The 22,254-nt window shown below is 48.3% G+C and overlaps 1 protein-coding gene across 1 annotated transcript in view; it reads right to left on the bottom strand.

The window, feature by feature from the left end:
- Positions 1-21,561, bottom strand: part of LOC115647669 — a 58,882-nt gene extending 37,321 nt beyond the window's left edge. The window contains exons 1-3 of the mRNA XM_030554363.1: positions 21,557-21,561; positions 15,650-15,716; positions 1,802-1,874 (exon numbers count right to left, since the gene is read on the bottom strand). Coding sequence (XP_030410223.1) covers positions 1,802-1,874; positions 15,650-15,716; positions 21,557-21,561 — 145 coding nt within the window. The remainder of the gene's footprint in view (positions 1-1,801; positions 1,875-15,649; positions 15,717-21,556) is intronic.
- Between the last annotated feature and the right edge of the window lie 693 nt (positions 21,562-22,254).

The following is a 22,254-nucleotide window of genomic DNA, read 5'->3' as shown; positions in this document are numbered from 1 at the left end:
TGAGTGGAGGTGGGGCCTCAGAGAAGGGTGGGGCCTAGGGGGCAGGGCAAGGATGTTTGGTTTTGTGCAATTAGAAAGTTGGCAATCCTAGAGAGCGAGAGGACGCACGGGGCTCTCACTCTGGCTGCATGTCCTTCCACCACAGGAACATCTCCCTGCTCCAGCAGAAACAGGCAGCACTCACATGCCAGGTCCAGGCACATCTTCAAAGGCCAGAGGATTGCTGCTATCAAAGGAGTCTCTCCCCCTTCCCTCCCGAGTTCACTTGGAGGAAATCCTAATTACACTGAAATGCAAACAAAGCCCAGAGGAAGCCAAATGTTTATAGTGCCTTTATAAAGGGATTACACAAGATTAGCCATGCAAGGGGACAGGTGCTTGCCAGCAATACACACATTATAAATCCTGCTCCACTGGCCCAGCTCAGAGTCCTGGAGCAGATACCCAGTGATGGCCTGATTACTGTTTGCCAGGCAGCGCTTGGGATAAAGGGCTCGCTCATGTGAACCATTAACGATTCGATCTGGCTTTCATGTCAGCCGGGAATAAACAGATCCAAACAACACCAGGGTGTGGGATTGTTTCAGCTGGGTTAAGCAATTTCACATTGTAGCTGAGTGGGGAAGAGAAGCCTCTCATCCATGTACCGACCACTCCAAACCCTGCTTAGCTTGGGAGAGTTAGGACGAGCTTTGCCCATCAGCCTACATAGGTAGGTTGAACATCCTAAGCAGCAATGAAATGGAAATGAAATAAAATGGACACCACACGGACGTGTGTCATTAATGGATTCCCCACCGTGCAGCAGGCTCCTATAGGCCCAAGCGCCACGTACGCTTTAAGCAGGGCTGTGTCCAGAATGAGCTTGCCCCACCATACACAGCCACTGACTCATCACAATGCACTAGAGACCTGTTTTCTTTTAATTTGCAAAAGACTCCCTGTGACTGGATTGATGCCTCCTAGTGATGAGACATGGAGCAGCAGGCTCTCTGCCTCAGTTTTCCCAACGGTGTTTCCAGCCCACTCTGGTGGCTTACGTAGCTTAGCCTTCTGGCCAGTCACTACATGAGTTCAATTCCCTTCCAGGGTAGCAGAGTCCAAAGTCACTAAAGACAGGAGTCTTTGCCCATAAACTTGGCTAAAGTCCTCAGCTCCTTGGGTTATTCATCCATTTGCCCTCTGGGTTTAGCTCTCTGTCCTCCTCCTGTTTCCTCTGCCATGGCTCAGTTTAAAATTCACCAGCAGGTGCCAGGTACATCCGAATGGCTCCTTGTCAGGGCCTACAACCCCTCCAGGGAGATTTGATCAGGAATCAGATTTATTCAGCTCTGGACTCCTGCCCAGCTGCTGTCTCCACAGGTCTGTTGTTCTGAGCAACTTTCCCCTTTTTACCCCACCCTTCTGGCCTAACACACAATACAGGTGTGGCAGTCAGGACTGATTAGGCTCACAGCAATACATTAACCTGCCCAGGAATGCGCAGGGTTTGCACACCCCATCATGCTCCCAGAAGCAAAGGATTGGCAGCACCCAACAGAGCTAGGGATAGAGCAACTCCTCCAGGCACTGTGTAAGTTTCCCCCGTGGAATTGAACTGATTCACAAGGCCCCCCCCCCAGACACCCCTGCTGTGACATGTATCAAACCACGTTATGTATCCACAGAGATTTAGAACTTCCCACTGGCCCCAGGAGGTGCTGGGAATGGACCCAAATCCCTGCTGCAGCACAGGATAGGCAGGCACTGTGATCAGTTAATATCTGGTGTTGTTACAACGGAAACCATCTCATTGTCCTACCTTCCCGCACAGTTGTTCCAGCCTTTGGTTGCTTTCCTGCAGAATTGCTGGCTGATTGGTCTCCTAGCCGAGTCTGCAGAGAGGAACAGAAGTTTGACAGCGGCACTCTCGGCCCTCCGAAGGGGCCTGGTTCAGCAAAGCAAGCAGGAACTTGGTGAAGTGTTTTGCTGAAATGGAGTGTTCATCTCTAGCCAGACCTTTCTGTTTTCAGAACTGACAGGACCGGTTTCACACAAAAACCGAACAGGTGCCAACATACCGTGATAATGGGCACAGTGTAAACACACTGAGATTAAATGCTTTCTGGAGCATCACACAGCACAGAGGTAAGTCCCTTCTCTCCAACATGATGGTTTTATGGCCCCCCAGTTTCTGCTTCTTTGTTGGGTTACCATATCTCAGTTTCCCCAAAAGAGGATTCTGCTGGAGGGGAGGGGAGACCGGAGGGTTGGGGAGTGGGGACTGCAGCGGGGTACTCACTGGAGGTGTGAGGCAGTGTTGCTCCATCACAGTGGTAGGGCGGCTACCCAAGATGCAGTGCCAGCCATCAGTCAGTGCCTCCCCACTGGACCCACTTCCCAGGGCTGGGAGTCGGGGCCTAGGTGGGCAGGTGGGATCCAGCAGCTGTGGCTGCCGGGGAATGGACCAATCAGCTGCGGATGCAGGGGAAGGACCAATCGGGAAGCAGACCAGTGTCTGCTCTGCAAAAATCCCAGACATTTCCTGTTATTTGAAAAAATCTGCCCAGATAGCGGACAGAGCCTCAAAGAGGCGACGTCTGGGAAAACCCGGACGTACAGTACCCCTACTTCTTTGCGATGGGTGAAGGTGGCCTGATGTGGCCAGGGGGGTAGGGGGTGGGGGGACTGTGTTAATTATACCTGCTCTGAGCCAGATTAGTTGACATGGTGTTTAAAATGATAGCAGCTAGTGGGCCCCATCTACACAAGGGCTCCAACATGGTTTCCCTTGGGGGATTATTCCAAAAGCCATTGTAATCAGCCTAAATTTCCCTTATTATTAAAGCTGAGTCTAGATCAGGGCCCCATCGCCCTAGGCATCACACCTACACATTGCAAGATAGTCCCTTGAAGAGCTCACAACCTAACAGACATAGGGTTGGAGGGGAAGGAGAAGCTTAAGAGAAGGAATGTGATTTGCCCAGGGTCATAAAGGAAGGCAGTGGCTGAGCTGGGAAGAGAACCCAGGCGTCCTATCCCATGCAGTCTCCCCCTTTCTTCCCATTACTCCTAGTTATATCCCCTTTGGACACCTTGCATCTTCTTTGGCCCTTCAAACCCTGATTGTTCCCCTCTTCCCCACCTTGATACAGACACTGAGGCTGTGTCTACACTGCCGGGAGACACAGAGTATTTCTACCACTGCAGCTGAACCTGGGTTGGTGCTGGTGGGAGCTCTTCCGGCATGGGGGAATAGTCATTAACATGGTGAGAAGAATACCTTGCCTTAGCAGCTGCCTCGAGACTAGGGCTCTGACCAGTGCTAAACTCATCTGTACCTGGCCTCAAGGCAGAGGATGCCCTAGCTTAGCGAGTGGGCAACTCCAACCCACTGCTGTCACTGTAGCTCTCTTGAAGCTGCGCATAAAGGGGTTAAAACCTCCCAAGCTTACATGTGGCTCCCAGCTGAAAGGGAGTGGATGTTGAGGCTTGTCGAACCAGCATCCCCGTCCCTCTTCCCTGGGAGCAGGCAGGGCAGCAGCTCAGACTACAGCAGCCACATGGGACCTCGCTAGTCAGGTCCTCCAAAAATCTTTCTAAGATCTTCAAGCAGAGAGAGGAGAACATGAAGGTGACTTTCCAGATGTACAAGACAAGCAGAGACAAGGTATGATGAGGCCACCTAGATACAGACCTGGGAGCTGGTGCAAGTGCTGTGGTCTGCTTTGCAGGTCCACTTTCACATAACAAGGTTGTGCTATTCTGTCAGGCTAGAGCGAGCGATCCAGCAGAGAAGAGGTTACATGCTCAGAGGTGCCCGAGAGCCAGCTGTGGTCACGGACCTCCTGCTCCCACCCACGTGGACCTTTCCGCTTGTGTTTGAGGGGCTATAGAGAGCGAAAGGAAGGCTATCTGGAGAACACAGCCACAGCCGGGGAGCTGAGAGCACGTGGATGGGCTGGCAGGCTGTGGAGAGCAGGCTGCAGCAGAGGTTAACTCTTAGGACCCTGTTCTGCATTCTCATTGTAAGCAACATTCTCCCAGCCTCCCCCACCCACAGCAAAGAGCGATCTCTTACACCGGGGGTTGTCAACCTAGGGGGTCATGACCAGGTGTCAGGGGCTATGAGCATTCTGCCTTTCCTGTATTGCTGAATAGGAGGAGGGGTCCCAGACTGGGAAAGGTTGAGAGCTGCCTGCTTGGACCCTCCAGCAATCCCCAGAGTGACTGATGGGCACCTGTAAAAGGGTCTCTCTTCTCCTACCACCTGGGAGCTGAGCACCAATGGGACAGCAACAATCGACTAACCCAGACAGGAGCCCCTGCCCCACACACAGTGGCCATGATCAGGGCTCTGCCGACCTAGCAGCGTGGGCACCACTAGACAGAGAAGCAGCTAGTGAGGGGCTCTGCCATCTCAGTGCAATACAGTACACTGACTTAGCAAGTGTGATCATGTTGCCTTCTAGCATCTAGCCCCCACTGCTGGATTAGCCTACTACATACTCACAGCCCTAGGAGCTCTGGAAGTGCAAGGGGTGGAGTTGTGCTGAAAGTCCTGGGTTCAATCCCCAGTGAGGACCACAGTGTCTGAAGCCGTGGTTCCTGACAGGAATATCAGCAGGACCGGGGGAGGGGGCTGGATGAATAGAGCAAGGGCAGACACATCCTTCTCCACAGCAAAGCGCTGGGAGCCCTGGGCTAGCCCTGGGCATTGCTAGTCTAGAACTGGCACTGAAGCATTCATGCATTCCCTGGAGGTTCCCACCTCCAGCCATGCCCAGATGTGGCTGCCTGGCCACCTCTGGTTGTAGAGATCAGAGAGCCTAAGCAGGATCACAGAGCCCGGAGCCTTACACAGTAAGGAGCCTAACCCAGCCACCTACGGTTCAGTGCAGCCGGGACGAGAATGTGTAGGTGCCTGCTGCCACCCATAGGCAGAAGACATTAGCACACATCTCACATGCGTGAAACCAGAGTCCTGACCATCTGCAGTTATTGCAGCTCCCACATCACACTGAATTCCCTGACACGATCTGTGCTGGGTAGTTACACACGGCTTCCTTGTCCTTTATCGCTGCAGGTCCAGAAAGTGTCTGCAGGTGCACCGAGGGGGGGAGCACTGCTTTACCATGTTATATCCAAATTTGTGTTATATCGGGTGGCGTTATATCGAAGTAGCGGTGTATGTGAATTCCTAATGCAATGCTTTTCCATGTATAAGCTTCTGTACATACAGGTTATGTCCACACTGGCACTTTTGTCATTAAAACTTTTGTCAGGCAGGGGGGTGAAAACGCACACACACACCCCCGAACGACAAAAGTTTTAGCGACAAAAAGTGCCAGTGTGGACAGCACTTCAGCAGTGTGAGCAAGCTCTCTCCCGAAGATAAAGATCGGCTACACCTTACAGTGGCATGGCTGCAGAGGCACAGCCTTGCCGTTGTAAGGTGCACAGTGTAGACATATTTCAGATCAGCAGCCGTGTTAGTCTGTATGCGCAAAAGGAACAGGAGTACTTGTGGCACCTTAGAGACTAACAAGTTTATTTGAGCATAAGCTTTCATGGGCTACAGCCCATTTCTTCGGACATAGCCACATACAATGTAGCATCTAGTCTGCCCGGCAGAAGGTTTTAATTTTTCAGTGACCTATGCATGCAGTACTAGGCTTTGAAATATTCTAGAAACTACCTTTTGAGTTCAGTGACAGTCATGCACAAGTCAGTATAAGTGTTGGAGGTAACAATACACATTTATGTTATGAATATGCAAAAGCTATGAGAGAAACAAGTGGCCTAACAAAAAGTAATGAAGACAAAGTCCACAAACAAGTCCTTGTCTCTGCCCTGAAGAGGGGTGAAGAGCATGTTACAGCTGTTACCACCCATGTCATCAATATGACAAACCTATGTGATCCTGAATCACATCCAGAGGTACCTATCCGCATATCTGCTGGAATGCATGTAATATCGGATGTACAGGAGCAGTCAGTACCAAAAATAGCAGATGCTGATGAAGAACAAGTGGAGAGACCTATGAGAAGTGCACTTGATTCTGATGAGACATGGAACTTCTTCAGCTCAGTCAAGAACTCTGGCATAAAAAAAACTTTTGCTGAAATGCCAGAATTAAATATGGTTTTCTTGGGTAAGGGATGGACAATCACAGCAGCTATCGGTCCAAAAATTATTTTTTGCTGAGTCCTGTCCTTAACAAGAGATGATGTTTCTGTGATGGCGCCCCCTATAAGGCTTTATGGAAATATGCTTATGAATATATATGACATAACTGGAATATGTTATCTGCTACATATGCCATGTAACATATCTATGTAAAGGTTACAATCTACTGACTCTTATCAATCCTTTCTGTATGCATGTATCATTTTTGTACTCAAAGTTATGAATATTGGCAGTGTACTGGCTTGATTTCTAAATAACCTTAGTAGAGCATTTGGTCAGTTCCTGGAAAAAGGAATTCACAAAGTTAAGTGCCCAATCAGGAAGCACTTAAGGAACAATGCATCTTGGAATGCTCTAATCCACATAAGAAGTCTACTTGAGGACATTCAAGGTAGCATGTAAACAATGGATGCTACCTGTAAAAACTGAGTCATGCATGGACATGTGACTTGCTCAGGTGACTCCAGAACTCCATCTTGGAGCTGGAATTTGCATAGGAGAGAGGAGGGGTTCTCCACCCACAAGCGAAAGTGTATTTAAGCCCATGGGAGACCCCTCCATTTTGCCTTCAGCTGGCTAAAGAGAGAGCCTCTCCAAACCCAAAGATACCTGAAAGAAACTGGAACAACAGGACAATACCTACGGGGGTGTGAGTGATTGCTGGACCCAGACTAGCAGGAGACTAGCCTATAAAAGGAAGCTTACTGGAACTGATGAGGTGTTATTTGTATTAAGTTTCTTAGACATAGACTTGCATGTTCTATTTTATTTTACTTAGTAATTCACTTTGTTCTGTCTGTTACTACCTGGAACCACTTAAATCCTACTTTCTGTATTTAATAAAATCACTTTTTACTTATTAATTAACCCAGAGTATGTATTAATACCTGGAGGGGGGGCAAAGAGCTGTGCATCTCTCTCTATCAGTGTTATAGAGGGCAAACAATTTATGAGTTTACCCTGTATAAGCTTTATACAGGGTAAAAGAGATTTATTCGGGTTTAGACCCCATTGGGAGTTGGGCATCTGAGTGTTCTAGATAAGAACACTTCTGTAAGCTGCTTTCAGTTAAGTCTGCAGCTTTGGGGCAAGCAATTCAGACCCTGGGTCTGTGTTGGAGCAGACGGGCACATCTGGCTCAGCAAGACAGGGTGCTGGGGTCCTGGGCTGGCAGCGAAAGCAGGAGCAGAGGTAGTCTTGGTACATCAGGTGGCAGCCCCCAAGGGGGGGTTCTGTGATCTAACCTGTCACAGTTTCAATAGCACCTGTTCTTAGGCACAGATCCTATGGGGTGACTATGTCCCTCTTCAATGCTGATAGAACAATGAGAAGGACAAACATAGCTGAATTAGGGCATCAACTGGATGCTCAAGCTGAAAGCATCCATGAGCTAAGGGCATGCAACAAAGAAAGCCACAGAGATGCCACAGCTGTCACAGAAATGACGGCTGGAGACAAATTCCGCTATTAGATGAATTGTCTCTTGAGTGCTTGAGGTTGTCTTAAAAGAATTTAGCATAAATCATTCTGTAATCAAAGTCTGACAGATAGGACAACAGTAATTCCATAAAAATGACAGAAGGACAGAGCTGGGCAGGATAAAATGCTGGATTCAGGAAATACCAGGTGATGGGGGGATGCTCTGTGCCTCCATGGGAAAGGTTTGCTTGCTGGATGCCAAGTTTAAAGTCATTTGTAAAAATTCCTCTGTCAATATATGGTTCTTCAAAATGCACCTGAGAGTGTAGGAGCACACCCAGCACAAACACTCCTCCTTGCTGGAGGCTTTTCCAACAGGAAAGTAGCAAAGTCCATCGCCAGGAGAGGTGTTGATGAAACCCAAGGCTTGTACAGTATTCGAGTGGAAGCAGACACAAGGATGATTCCACATGTGTCAATATGGCTTGTCAAAAGGAACCATAGTAATTAGGCCACTTGATACAGATGTTTTGGTCCTTGCTGTGCCATACTTTCAATGCACATATTATCCGTGTGTTCCATTTCTGGAAACAGGCACCATTACCGGCACAACTGACACACATCACTTCATACCTGTATGGGCAATTTGTGGTGTACACATTCCCGACTTCCTGCTGTACACACATTAAACAGGACTGTGAGCTGTGTCATCCCTATCTGGTACCAGGCAGGGGTGGGGGAATCTGTGTTTAATGTATTCAAAACAAAGGGAGCTTATCCCTTCAGAGATCTTGCCCAGTTGGAAAAGTGCGATGGGCAAGACACAATTTCTGCAGCAATGAAGTTGGTAGCAGGGCTGTATGACCTGAGTGAGAATGAAAAGGAGACTCATAGAGACCTGAATTGCTTGCACCTCAATCTGTCCATCACAAGTTGCTGGCCAAACTCCCACCACGAGAGGACGATTTTGAAGAGCATGTCAAAAAAGCATCTTGGCAAACAAAGATTTGGATGCCTTCATAGATTGGTAAAGCCAGATATTAGATCACCATGGATGGAAAAATTCAGATGATGAACTACTTCCTGTATTCTTCAAGGGCCCAGTGACATCTAAGTTTCTACAAGATCTTATTTGTGCTGGTATCAGGAGAGGTCACTGCACAATCAACTGAGTCTGTAGTGAGAATAATCACCCCTGCACAGAGCAGTTTACATGCCAAGGCAACGAAGAATGTGGTAACCTGTGGACTCTTGACCGAGATCATAGTGATGAACAAGATGTGATGATGATGTTGACCAGAAATCTCACCAGCACTATGACATTTCAATAATACCTGTACAAATTTATTACTCGATTTTGTTTGATGCTGTAGGTTGTGGTGGTGATGCTTTGAGGTCACAAAGAAATCCAATTTTATGTCCTGAAATAATACACGGTCATTAAACTAACAGAGGTTTTGGAATTAATTGAGAAGCTTAACAGTAACAAGTCACTGGGACCAGATGGCATTCACCTAAGAGTTCTGAAAGAACTCAAATGTGAAATTGCAGAACTATTAACTATGGTTTGTAACCTGTCCTTTAAATCAGCTTCTGTACCCAATGACTGGAAGATAGCTAATGTAACGCCAATATTTAAAAAGGGCTCTAGAGGTGATCCCGGCAATTATAGACCGGTAAGTCTAACATCAGTACCGGGCAAATTAGTTGAAACAATAGCAAAGAATACAATTGTCAGACACACAGAAGAACATATATTGTTGGGCAAAAGTCAACATGGTTTCTGTAAAGGGAAATTGTGTCTTACTAATCTATTAGAGTTCTTTGAAGGGGTCAACAAACTTGTGGACAAGGGGGATCCAGTGGACATAGTGTACTTAGATTTCCAGAAAGCCTTTGATAAGGTCTCTTACCAAAGGCTGTTAAGTAAATTAAGCTGTCATGGGATAAGAGAAAAGATCCTTTCATGGACTGAGAACTAGTTTAAAGATAGGGAACAAAGGGTAGGAATAAATGGTAAATTCTAAGAATGGAGAGGGGTAACTAGTGGTATTCCCCCAGGGTCAGTCCTAGGACCAACCCTATTCAACTTATTCATAAATGATCTGGAGAAAGGGGTAAACAGTGAGGTGGCCAAGTCTGCAGGTGATACTAAACTGCTCAAAATAGTTAAGACCAAAGCAGACTGGGAAGAACTTCAAAAAGATCTCACAAAACTAAGTGACTGGGCAACAAAATAACAAATGAATTTTAATGTGGATAAATGTAAAGTAATGCACATTGGAAGAAATAACCCCAACTATACATAAAATATGATGGGGGCTAATTTAGCTACAAGTAATCAGGAAAAAGATCTTGGAGTCATCGTGGATAGTCCTCTGAAGATGTCCAAGCAGTGTGCAGCGGCAGTCAGAAAAAGCAAACAGGATGTTAGGAATCATTAAAAAACGGATACAGAATAAGAGGGAGAATATCTTATTGCCCTTATATAAATCCACGGTACGCCCACATCTTGAATATTGCGTACAGATGTTGTCTCCTCATCTCAAAAAAGATATACTGGCATTAGAAAAGGTTCAGAGAAGGCCAACTAAAATGATTAGGGGTTGGGAACGGGTCCCATATGAGGAGAGATTAAAGAGGCTAGGACTTTTCAGCTTGGAAAAGAGGAGACTGAGGGGGGATATGATAGAGGTATATAAAACCATGAGTGGTGTGGAGAAAGTGAGTAAAGAAAAGTTATTTACTTGTTCCCATAATATAAGAACTAGGTGCCACCAAATGAAATTAATGGTCAGCAGGTTTAAAACAAATAAAAGGAAGTTCTTCTTCACACAGCGCACAGTCAACTTGTGGAACCCCTTGTCTGAGGAGGTTGTGAAGGCTAGAACTATAACAGCGTTTAAAAGAGAACTAGATAAATTCACGGAGGTTAAATCCATTAATGGCTATTAGCCAGGATGGGTAAGGAATGGTGTCCCTAATCTCTGTTTGTCAGAGGGTGGAGATGGATGGCAGGAGAGAGATCACTTGATTGTTACCTGTTAGGTTCACTCTCTCTGGGGCACCTGGCATTGGCCACTGTCGGTAGACAGGATACTGGGCTGGATGGACCTTTGGTCTGACCCAGTATGACCATTGTTATGTTATGTTCTTATGTTCTAAATGAATGCAAATATTTCAAAGTGGTCATTTTAATGTGTTGATGAGATGGTTTATTGCCATTTCTATGGTAACGGCACCACCTGACAGCTATACATATCTCATCTTAAAAGTAAACATAATAAGCTTTCAAATGATGCATGAGGTGGTGTGTGCAGTAAGAGTACATTAAGTTGACCAAATCAGTGGTGTTTGCCACTTGCCTGCTGCCAAGGCAATGGCACAGCCATCAGCAGGCCAGGCTGACCAGAGCTGGCCTGAAAGACTCCTGTCGACTTGAGTAACTTTGGTTCAGGCGCCAGGAGAGAGCCAATAATGGGAGATTATTTTCTGCCCCTTAGGGAATTCTACTTAGCCTGGGGAATAGTTGCAGGGTGGTTTTGATTACACAGTGTATGGTAATGAGCACAGCAGACAGATCAACCAACAACTTCTGGAGTTGTGCTAGGCATCTGCAGGCTCTCTCACCAGAACAGGAATTGCAAGCATCTTCTTACCCCCCTGGGCTCTTCCCCTTGGTAGTGCCAGAGGAACCAGCATAACTACAATTAGCCTGAAAAAAGGAGCTCATTTAGAAACAAAGTCCTTTCTAGTCTGCTCTCCTTTCCTGGACTTGACCCCAGAAAATCCAGAAGTCACAAGCAACGAGTAGCCAATGCCTGTCTCTCCACATAGCAACACTGCACCCAGTGGCTCCCGGTTAGAGATTCACCCTAGATCTTTGACTGACATACAGAACCTTCATGCTTTCAGCAGCTTGCTGCCATTCATGTGGGCATGTGTGCATGGTTTTCAATGGCTGGCTCTAGCTGCAGGATGCCAGGATTGGCCGTATTCCTGTTTACTGATCTTGTCTCTGCTCCATCCAAACATTTATTTAAAATTAATCGTCTTTAGTGTTCAGGTAAAAGTCAGTGTTTCAAATTGCTATAGAAACATTTACTGTTTACCTCAAACACCCCTTTTATACAGTAGAACCTCAGAGTTCCGAACACCTCGGGAAGGGAGGCTGTTTGTAACTCTGAAACATTCGTAACTCTGAACAGAAGGTTATGGTTGTTCTTTCAAAAGTTTACACTGAACACTGACTTAATACAACTTTGAAACTTTACTATACAGAAGAAAAACGCTGCTTTCCCTTTATTTTGTTAGTAGTTTAGGTTTAACACAGTACTGTCCTGTATCTGCTTTTTTTGGTTGTCTCTGTTGCTGCCTCATTGCGTACTTACGATTCCAAATGAGGTGTGCGGTTGACTGGTCAGTTTGTAACTCTGAGATTCTACTGTAAAAGGCAGAGAACCTTCCATTTTCTGACACTAGAGGGCTGTCATAGAACGAGACACCAGAGTCTTGATATTTTGTACAGAGCACAACTGGTACAGAAGTGGCATTACAGATTCCCGCCACATGGGCTTACACATTCCACCTAGTATTGCCAGGTGATCATTAGCATCTCTAATCAATTCCCCATCAGATGATAGGCGGAAAGATACCGCTTATGGGAAATGGGGAAGATTCAGTTCTCAGTTCAGCCACAGACTTGCTGGGTGATGAGGGGCAAGTCACTGAATCTCTGGGTCTCATTTTACAAATGGAGATAACCACAACAAGAAGAGAATTTCTCAGTCTCACCCTAGGGCAGGGAGGGTTAATTCATGCTTGTAAAGGGCTGCAAGATCCTCTGATGATATTAATTAGTATCATTCTCTCTCTCCTGGTTCTTTTCAACCCACAGCCAGCCTGTTTGCAAGGGTTGTGTTTAACCAGGCTGCTCATAGTGAGTTACGACTTGTTTCCCGCCCTGTTCTCCAGGCCACCAGAAGTGAAGCCAGGCTGAAGTCTCTCAGTATGAACGTGAACTTCTCTCTCTTGTCTTTGCTAAAGGGAAAATTCCATTGTACCCCTCCCTCACTAGGGCCTTTCTTTCTGATGTGTTGGTGAAAGGCACCGTTGGACAGAGTCCCCTGCACAACCCGCACGTGCAACGAAGACCAAAGTAGCACCAGCCTCCCGCACTCTGACCCAATGTGACTATCCTAACCACGAGGGTGTGAATCAAAGGCCCCGTCAGTCCTTAGCCTCAGGGCTGAGCCTTCCAATATGGGAGTTGGTGCAAGTACGGATATACCACACACTCCATGGTATCCAGACTATGACCGATACCTGCCTGCTAGGAAGTGCACTGAGACCTGCTACACCTAGGTACCAAACAACTAAGAGATGGTAACAACTTCCAGTCATTACAGACCTGTAGTGACTAGCTATGAGATGCTGAACCAAAGGAGAAGGGCTGCCTCTGCCATTTTTTAGTCCCTTCTAACATCAGGACTGTTCAGCAACAGTTGGGACAGGTAAGCACCACTGACAGTTACAAACAGATATTTTTCTATTAGTTCAGGGATTCTTCTTCCTCCCATAGCATCTCTCCCTAGAGACTCAAAAGGCAGTGCTCGGGGAACTCCACTGATTTTGCCAGCCTTTGCAAATAGTCAGAGAGGATGACATGACTTAAGAACAAACTCCCGCTGTTTATCCTTCTGCAGTGGCACCGGTACCATTTAACAGTTCAGAGTGCTGGGCATGGTTTCAGATAGAGTGGAACAATTAGACTAAGAAGAACGGCCCTACTGGGTCAGACCAAAGGATCACCTAGCCCAGCATCCTGTCTTTCAACAGTGGCCAATGTCAGGTGCCTCAGGGGAAATGAACAGAACAGGGAATCATCAAGTGATCCATCCCCTGTCACCCATTCCCAGTTTCTGGCAAATAGAGGCCAGGGACACCATTCCTGCCCATCCTGGCTAATATCTATTGATGGACCTGTCCTCCATGAACTTATCTAGTCAATAGGAATGGAGTGGATGTGGCAGGTAACCTGTGGATGCGGCAGGTAAACAAACCGGCCCGACCCACCAGGGTAAGCACCCTGGCAAGCCACGTGCCAAAGGTTGCCAATCCCTGATCTAATTATTAATTATGCACCATTGTGCTTAGCTCAATACACGAGACAAAAATAAAGAAAGCCCCTGCCTGAAGTACTTAATAATTACTCCTTGCGAAAGCTCAGCCAGGCAGGTAATTAAGAGCAGGTTTGCTCATTTGACTTGTGATGAACATGGGGGTGCCCTGTGGTGCATCTGGATCTTTACCCCACCCAGTACTGCATGTACAGGGTGGGGAGATGGTATGTCAGAGGGAGCTGACAGGTTTGTTACCCTCCCCCACAGCCACGGGGCCTGGGATTGAGAGCCGTAAAGACTGAATTTGTTTAAGTACCAAACAACATAGCTACAATCATAGGAGAACTCTTATGCCCTGGCTGGCTGGGAAACACCAGTCACTCGCAAACAGATGATCTTACCCCATGGCCCTGTAACAAAGGCCATTGAGCAATATGGGAAGTGGGATCGGGCACACACAGGTTGGGGGGGGCTTAGGGGGGGGCGGAAAAAAGGCAGTTGTGCCTAAGAAGTGGGGGGTGGAGAGACAGTCTGGGACATATGTTCCCTTGAAGGCAAACTGGGAGGAGGCTGGGTGTCAGGAGCCTTTTGCTTTCCTAAACAAATGTAAATTGGGTCTGTTCTCCTGTAACTCCAGAGGAAAGCCCATCATAACTTAGCCTGTAGCGAAGTGTAAGCATGGATGAGCCTAGGCATGCTTGTTGTTTTGAAGTCATTTTGTGCAATGCTTTGTTCTGTTTGCTAATAAACATACTTGTTTTAAAAGGACATTGAGCATGGTGCATCACCGGCCACTGTCACCTCCCAACAGCTCCCTTGGGACCAAGTAGGGCTCTAGTAGGGGCTAACCAGCCCTAGGTCTCATGGGTTTAGGAGCTTCTTCTCTAACAGTCCCTGGCTGGGTTGTGTGGTGGGGGGGATGCCCAGGCCTGCCCACTCTGCTGGGTTCCAGCTCAGGCCTCTTGTCTGCGACAGCCAGAACCAATCCGTCTCAGTCCCTTGCTGTTCCCAGAGCTACTTCCCGTCTGTGCAGCCTTCCTCAGCTGTCAGCGCTGTTTCTCTCTCTTTGGAATGGTGGTTTTGTCTGGCAGCTTCTCATCCATCTGCTCGAAGGAACCTCTCTCTGCAATCCCTCTGTCTCTCTGGCAGCCACCTTTCCCCTCCGACGTTCCACATCTAACTGAGCTCCTGAACCTTTTAGCGTGCCCCAGTGCCTCCCTGCTAGACTGATTAACTCCCTGAGTAACGACTCCCAGGTGAACCTGAGCTGCTTCATTCCCCCTTCTGGAGGGGTCAGAGGTAGCCTGGGCCAGAGGGTCAGAGCTACCCTCTGAAACTCCTGAAGGGAAGAAATGCAGGCCAGTGAGACCTGCACGGAAGTGGTTGGCATAGGTGGGTGGGTGGGGATTGTACTCTGAGCCTGATCTAACTGCAGGATAAGCAAAGGCATGAGGCCTGACACTGGGAGGATGCACTGAAAGAGACCAGAAGGGGACAGGAGTGCAATGAGCTCCGTAACTATGACATTACTGAACTGGGAAACTGAGGCACAGAAGGGGAAGTGACTTGTCCAATATCAGAGGGAGCCAAGAGTTCCTAATTTCCACTCCTGGGTCTGAACTCTTGGACCACACTCCTCGCTATCTCTAGGCATTTCCTCTCCCCTCCTTCAAGGTCCTGTCCTCAAAGACCCAGTCTCCAGCAGATTTGCACAAGCTCACACTGGCAGAGTTCACACAAGGGTTGGCCCACCTTGTCCTGTCTCTCTCCAAGCACAAGCAAAGCTTAAGAGCTAGAGTGCCCAGCACCAGGTACAGCACGATGAAGAGGGAAGCAAAAGCAACGGCATCAGGAATGCACCCACTTAACATTGCTGTAGGATCATCCTGCTGCGGAAGCACTGATGAAAAGCACCTTTTCCAGAGGCGTCCAGAACTTACCATTCTGATGAGCTTGGAGGAGTCGACGCGTCTCTCAGTGGGTCTGGTGGAAAAACTTCGGTTTTTCCTGCAAGGATGAAAAAGACACAAAAGATTCACTTTGCTCCTCCGGAGGATGCATGGAATGTTTCTCTGATGTTCATCACCTTTCTGTGCCCAAAGCCATTAGCTGGACAGATCAGAAGGGGGCCAGGAGATATTTCCTGCCCCCAGCCAGTACAGAGAGAGGAATTATTTAGATGGATAACTTGGAGTATCAGCATCAAACTCTGCTAAAAGGAAGCTCAGGGAATTGTAGGGTGACCAGATGTCCCGTTTTTATAGGGACAGTCCTGATTTTTGGCTTTTTTTCTTATATAGGCTCCTATTATCCCCCAGCCCCTGTCCTGGTTTTTTACATTTGCCGCTCTGGGTCTTCAGCAGCAATTCGGCGGCGGGGGGTCCTTCCGCTCCAGGACCCACCTCCGAAATGCCCCGAAGACCCGCAGTTGGGGGGGATCCTTCCGCCCTGGGACCCGCCGCCAAAGTGCCAGGTTTTCGGCATCAATTCGGCAGCGGGGACCCCAGAGCCCCTGAATCCTCTGGGTGGCCCTGCTGTATTGTCCTCATTGTCAAGCCCTTTCCTCCTTGTTTCACGGACTATGAATAATCACACTGCAGGGTGATGGGCCCCTTGGACAGTGACTGGCAGAGAGAGGCCTTGTAACGAGTGCCATGGCTTCCATATGGGGTCTCAGAGCCTGGAGCCTGAATGTCTACACTGCCATTTTAGAGCTCAGAGCCTGTGTCAGCTGACCTGTGTCAGCGCCATGGGTCTGGTTATGCAGTGTAAACCTGCCCTGGGAGTATTTCCACTCATTTCAATGGGCTCAGGAGAAGACCCCATGCCAGCAAAGCACTTGAATACTGACCGCAACAATGGGACGAGTCTCCCGCTTAAGTTCAGACACGTGTGTAAGTATTTTGCTGCTCCCGCGTGGCAAGCCAGGGTGTGAATTCCCAGCTTGCTGCGCAGTAATGCTTCCAAGGAGCAGTAGCCAAGCTGCACTCCAGGGCTTTCACTGCACCGTAGCAGCATCCACATAGCTGCATGGCCAGCATGTGTGTGGGAGAGTCACACCCTAGCTTGCCAGGCAGTGACTTGCCGTGCAGACAAACCCTTTGTGTTTTTGTCCCATCTGAAAGATGTTGGGTTGCCTGTTAATCCCCCTTCTCCCCTCCCCTTTGCGGAGCCCTCTGTGCACACGGTCAGGAGGAGCAGTGCACAGGATATGCAGTGGCAGTGACCAGGCCATTCCCTCCACCGGCAGCCTTTCGATGTACATGGGGCACCCTTGCAAGGGCCTTATGCGGCCGACAAAAGGAGGCACAGGACACAAATTTTCACACAGGGCAGAAGCAGCGCCTGTCGTAGGGGGCTGGGCGTGGCTCCCCACTCTGTTTTGCAACACTGATGCACAGTGTCCCGTGTCTCTGTGACCCCTTACGCTATGTCACACCACCACGTGCTCAGATTTGTCTCAGCCACCCCTCAGTCATGATGGATGATGGCTGGGCCAAACCTGAGCTGGTGCCATAACCCCATGTGCCAGTTCGCAACAACCAATTGCTGCCAAGCGAGCGTGGGGTTGGCTCGCTCTCCAACCCACCACCAGTGACCCCTCACTCTGTCCCCCCCTCACCACTCGATTTTAAAACCTGGCTCTGCCAATGAGGCTTTGCAGATGAAGTCCCACACGATACTAGCAGCAAGAGATGTTCTAAGCCAGTGGTTCTCAACCAGGGGTCCAGGGCCCTCTGGGGGGCCATGAGCAGGTTTCTGGGGGTCCTCCAAGCAGGGCCAGCATTAGATTGGCTGAGGCCCAGGGCAGAAAGCTGAAACCCCGCCACATGAGGCTGAAGACCAGGGCCCTGAGCCCCAACACCTGGGGCTGAAGCCAAAGCCTGAGCAACTTAGCTTTGCAAGGACCCTGTGGCCACAGGCAACTGCCCTACTTGCTACCCCCTAACGCCGGCCCTGGCTTTTATATGCAGAAAACCAGTAGTTGTGGCACAGGTGGGCCATGGAGTTTTTAGATTTGGGGTGGGTGAAGAGGGGCAGAAAGAAAAAGGCCGAGGACCCCCTTTTCTAAGCGACATGAAACCTGGGTAGCCGAATTCCCCTTCTGCCCTGTGTGAGTTAATGGCTAAAGTTAAATTGCCACACATATGCTCTTTCACTGCTGTGTGTGTGAGCTGATGCCACTCAGTGGTCAATCTGGCAAAACACACCTCCAGGGGAGAAATCTCACAGCACCACTGCACATAGTGTAGTTTGGAGAGGGTGCAGCTTGTCTCTCAACTGGTCCAGTGCCTGACCACAGCTTTGCTTCCTTCCCTGGAGTGAAGCGTAAGCCTCTCTGTCCCTCTCCTATGCTCCTTTCATCCCCTTCTCTCCACTAGCTCTGCCACAAACTTTAGGGGACCCCATTAAGTCTGATCTGTATTATCCTCAATCGGCCAAGGAGACTGGCATCAACAAATGCAAGGTGCTCTCACGCTCTCTCTGTCATCCCCTTCCCTGCAGAGGCGCTGACACATCAGACAGGGCAGTGAGTAGCCCAGCATGCAGATAGATGAATACCCACCAGAAATATCCAGCTCACGACCTAGGCCTGATATTTGTGCTAGCTAGAAAATTAAGTCTCTGATTCGTCCATTGCTATGGCCCGATTTTTTCTGGGGTGCGGGAGGGGGAGTCAGACTCCTTTACATGCAAATGCCCTTTGACCCACTTATGTTCTCTGACCAGTGTTAGGGATGCCTTGTCTATACGAAAGCAGGGCACTGCTTTAACTGAATTGATCTAGAGCCTATTACAGACATGCTTAAACTGGTACATTTTAAAAATGGTTAGTAACCAAATTAAGCTATAGACCAGGTTTAAACTGATTTAAGAGCATCTACACAGCAGTTTGCACCACTTAAACTAAATCTCATTCAAAACACACCTTTAGTGAAATTGGTACAGTTCTGCATATAGACCAGACACTGGTGCAAAACCCATTTTCACATATTCATAGGTTAGGAACCACTGTGAACCTCTAACCTGACCTGTATGGCACAGGCCATAGGACTTCCTTGAATTAATTCCTGTTTGAATGAGAGCTTATATTTCAGAAAACATACAATCTTGATTTTAAAGCGATGGAGAATTTGCCGCAGCCCTTGATAAGTTGTTCCAGTGATTTTTAACAGTGAGGGGTAATTAATTTCTAAATTATTTCTGGTCTCAAACTGGCTAGCTTCAATTTTGTACCGGCACAGTGTGCCAGCACCAGGGGGGTTACAGCGATGGAACTACTGTACCTCAGTGTAGTTATACCAGTGCCAGTTTTCCCGAATTCAACAACCCCTTAGATTCCATTCTGAATGTGGTCCTTTGTCCCCAGGGCTGACAGCCCAGGCCAGCCCCTTCCACCAGCAGCACTCATCATGAATAATGAGAGCAAGCAAGAGTGAGAGATTTAGGAGGGAGAGCACCTACCTTTTAAAGGGGATGCAGAGAAGGAGCAGGAGAACCGTGAGCAGGACAGGGACAATGGATGCTAAACTCCATTGCAGCAGGCAAGAGCTGAAAGTGACTGTCGAATACTCAGGTCGCTCTGCCGAAGAGGGAGCCATGTGGCCAGGTGGAAGGGGAGGGGCAATAAAACCACTGAAAAAAAGAAACACACACACAGCAAATAAAAATCACAAAGAATACCAACACCAAGCTGCAACATTTGTATTATTCAGGTAGCAACGTGCATCAGGAGGAGGCAGCATGTGTTGTCTGCACAAGAGCGTGCTTGTATCTAAAGGTTTGTGTAGCGGTATGATGTATATATGTGCATGTGTAGAGTTTAGGGAGGTGGTGTGAGATGGGGATTGGACTTTGGTAGTAGGTGAGAAAGGGACTCGGAACACGCCCCAAGCCCAGCAGCAGGGTTTATGGAACTTTTTAAGGTTTTATGCACCCTCCTGTAACAACCAGAGAAATGTTGCCAGGGGTTATTAAACTCCTAACACTGCAAGGGAGGAACATCAAATGAACAGCACCAAGTGCTAGAATATTGGAACCAGAAAGCGAAAATAATTAGTGAGCTCTTGACCTCAAGCCCAGATCCATCCTAAAGCTGCACTTCTGCCAGGCTAGCTGCCTTTCAGCTAGAGCTGGTTAGAAAAAGGTTGAACAAGAATTTTGTCAGGAAATGCAGTGTTGCCAAAATCACAACGCTTCATGAAACTGACATGATTTTGCTAAAATTTTGTTTCAGAGTAAGAAAGGGGAAAGTCCTAATACCATCAACATGTCCTATTTTGACATTTTCGTCATGAAACATTTCAATTTTCCTTTTGAAAAGGACTTTTCTTTTCAAACGTTTATTATAAGATCATATGAAAAATAAAAATTAAAAACCTAGGGCTGTCAAACTATTAAAAAAAAAATCTCAGCTAATCAGTTTTAATTGCTCTGTTAATAATAGAATACTAATTGAAATGTATTATAAATATTTGTGGATGTTTTTCTCCATTTTCAAAACATTGATTCAATTACAACACAGAATGCAAAGGATACAGTGCTCACTTTATATTATTTTTATTACAAATATTTGCACTGTAAAAAAAGATTTTAAAAAGATAGTGCAGTCTACTTGCATTTGCCCGGCCTGCCATCTCACAGCCTTGGGGAAGCTGAAGTGCCTCATTAAGGGATTGCTTCCTGCTTCCCCCCAGTAGGGGACAGAGCTCCCACGGCTGCACACAGCAGTCAGCGAGCCATTTGCTCCTTTGAGGACTGTCTCCCTGCAGCTTCAGCACTCACCCCCGCTGCCACAAGGAGCCAGGAGGGCGCCAGGGTTTTTGGCGCCCTAGGCGAGGGTCCTTCCGTGGTCCCGGTCGTTGGCGGCAATTCTGCAGCGGGGGGGGGGTCCTTCTGCGCTCCCGGTCTTCGGGGCACTTCGGCGGCGGGTCCCGGAGTGAGTGAAGGACCCGCCGCAGAATTGCCGACGACAACCCAGAGCGCAGAAGGACCCCCTACCACAGAATTGCCGCCAAGGGCGGCAAAATGCTGCCCTCCCAAATCCTGGCACTCTAGGCGACTGCCTAGGTCGCCTAAATGGAAGAGCCAGCCCTGCAAAGAGCTGTCCTAACTCCTACCCTGGCACTGGCAGCACCATGATGCCCTCCCGAGCCACTGCAAGGGAACAAGGCCTGGGTTGCAGAGTGGGTGGGAACAGAAATGGGAGGTGAGATTGTCCCACTCGGGCTGGGGGGAAATCCTGCAAAGTGGGCAGAGACAAGGAAAGGAATGAAACAGCAAAGGAAGGGGGTGTAAAGAGGTGACAAAACATCTAGATCAGGGGTTCTCAAACTGGGGGTCAGGACTGCTCAGGGGGTCGTGAGGTGATTACATGGGGGGGTCACGAGCTGTCAACTTCCACCCCAAACCCCGCTTTGGTGTTAAATATCTAAAAAGTGTTATTAATTTATAAGGGGGGGAGTCGCACTCAGAGGCTTGCTGTGTGAAAGGGGTCACTGTAAAAAAGTTTGAGTGTCACTGATCTATACCAGTGGTTCCCAACCTTCTCTCTGCCATGGCACACCTGGAAACTTTCAGTTATTTTGTCTCCAAAACGAACTCGCCCTCTTATCGCCTCGGTTCAAGCTGTTTACCATCCTGGCCATTCACAGTCTTTACAACAGACTCCAACAAACATCATTCACTTTATTGTACAGCCTGTGACATGCATTTTCAATTGACTCACACACTCATATCCAGATGCCAAATACAAAAATTGTTTTATTATATGATGAATAAATAATTCAAAAGTTGTACCAATCAAGAAACAACAGCTACCAATATTATTCTGTATCAAGACTTACGTCATGACCTTTTCATCTTCGAGGCACTTCTTTTGTATGGCCCCTGCTGCAGGAGTTCTCACTTCCACATCTCCCCGTCCCCTAGGGTGACCAGATGTCCCAATTTTAGGGTTGTTTTCTTATATAGGCTCCTATTACCCTCCACCTCCATCTCAATTTTTCACATTTGCTGTCTGGTCACCCTACTGTCCCCTCCCCAACAATAAATTCTGCCCCTAGTCTCCAAATCAATCCTGTGTCCCTAGTCTCCAAATCAGTTCTACCCTGCAGCCCCACATCAGTTCTGTTCTTACCCATCACCAGTCCAGCCCCTACCTGCCCCCAGTGCTGCCCCCACCAGTTCTGCCCCCCTGGGTCCACCACCTCACACCCAGCTCCCACCCGAATTCAGCTCCCCTGCCTGCCTCACCTCTGTTTCTCCTGAGGTTCCTCCCCCATCCCAACCCTGCGGGGCTGCAGTAGGGTCTCCGCTCCCCTTCCAGGCTGGGGACTCCAGGGCACCTTTGCCCCACCCCTGGCTGCAGGAGGGAGGGGGAGGGGGACCAGCCACCCACTGCTCACCGGAGGTAAGGAGAGGGAGCTGAAGCTCCGACTGGTTGCTCTGCCACTGGAGGAGGTGGGGCAGTGAGGCAGACAGCCAATCCGAAGGCAGCTTTCCCCCTTTCCTTTCTCACCCCCTCCCTGCAGGGCTCAGACTT

The sequence above is a fragment of the Gopherus evgoodei genome, chromosome 3 (genome assembly GCF_007399415.2).
Source record: "Gopherus evgoodei ecotype Sinaloan lineage chromosome 3, rGopEvg1_v1.p, whole genome shotgun sequence".
Taxonomy (NCBI): Eukaryota; Metazoa; Chordata; order Testudines; family Testudinidae; genus Gopherus; species Gopherus evgoodei.
This window is presented reverse-complemented; position numbering and strand designations above follow the sequence as displayed.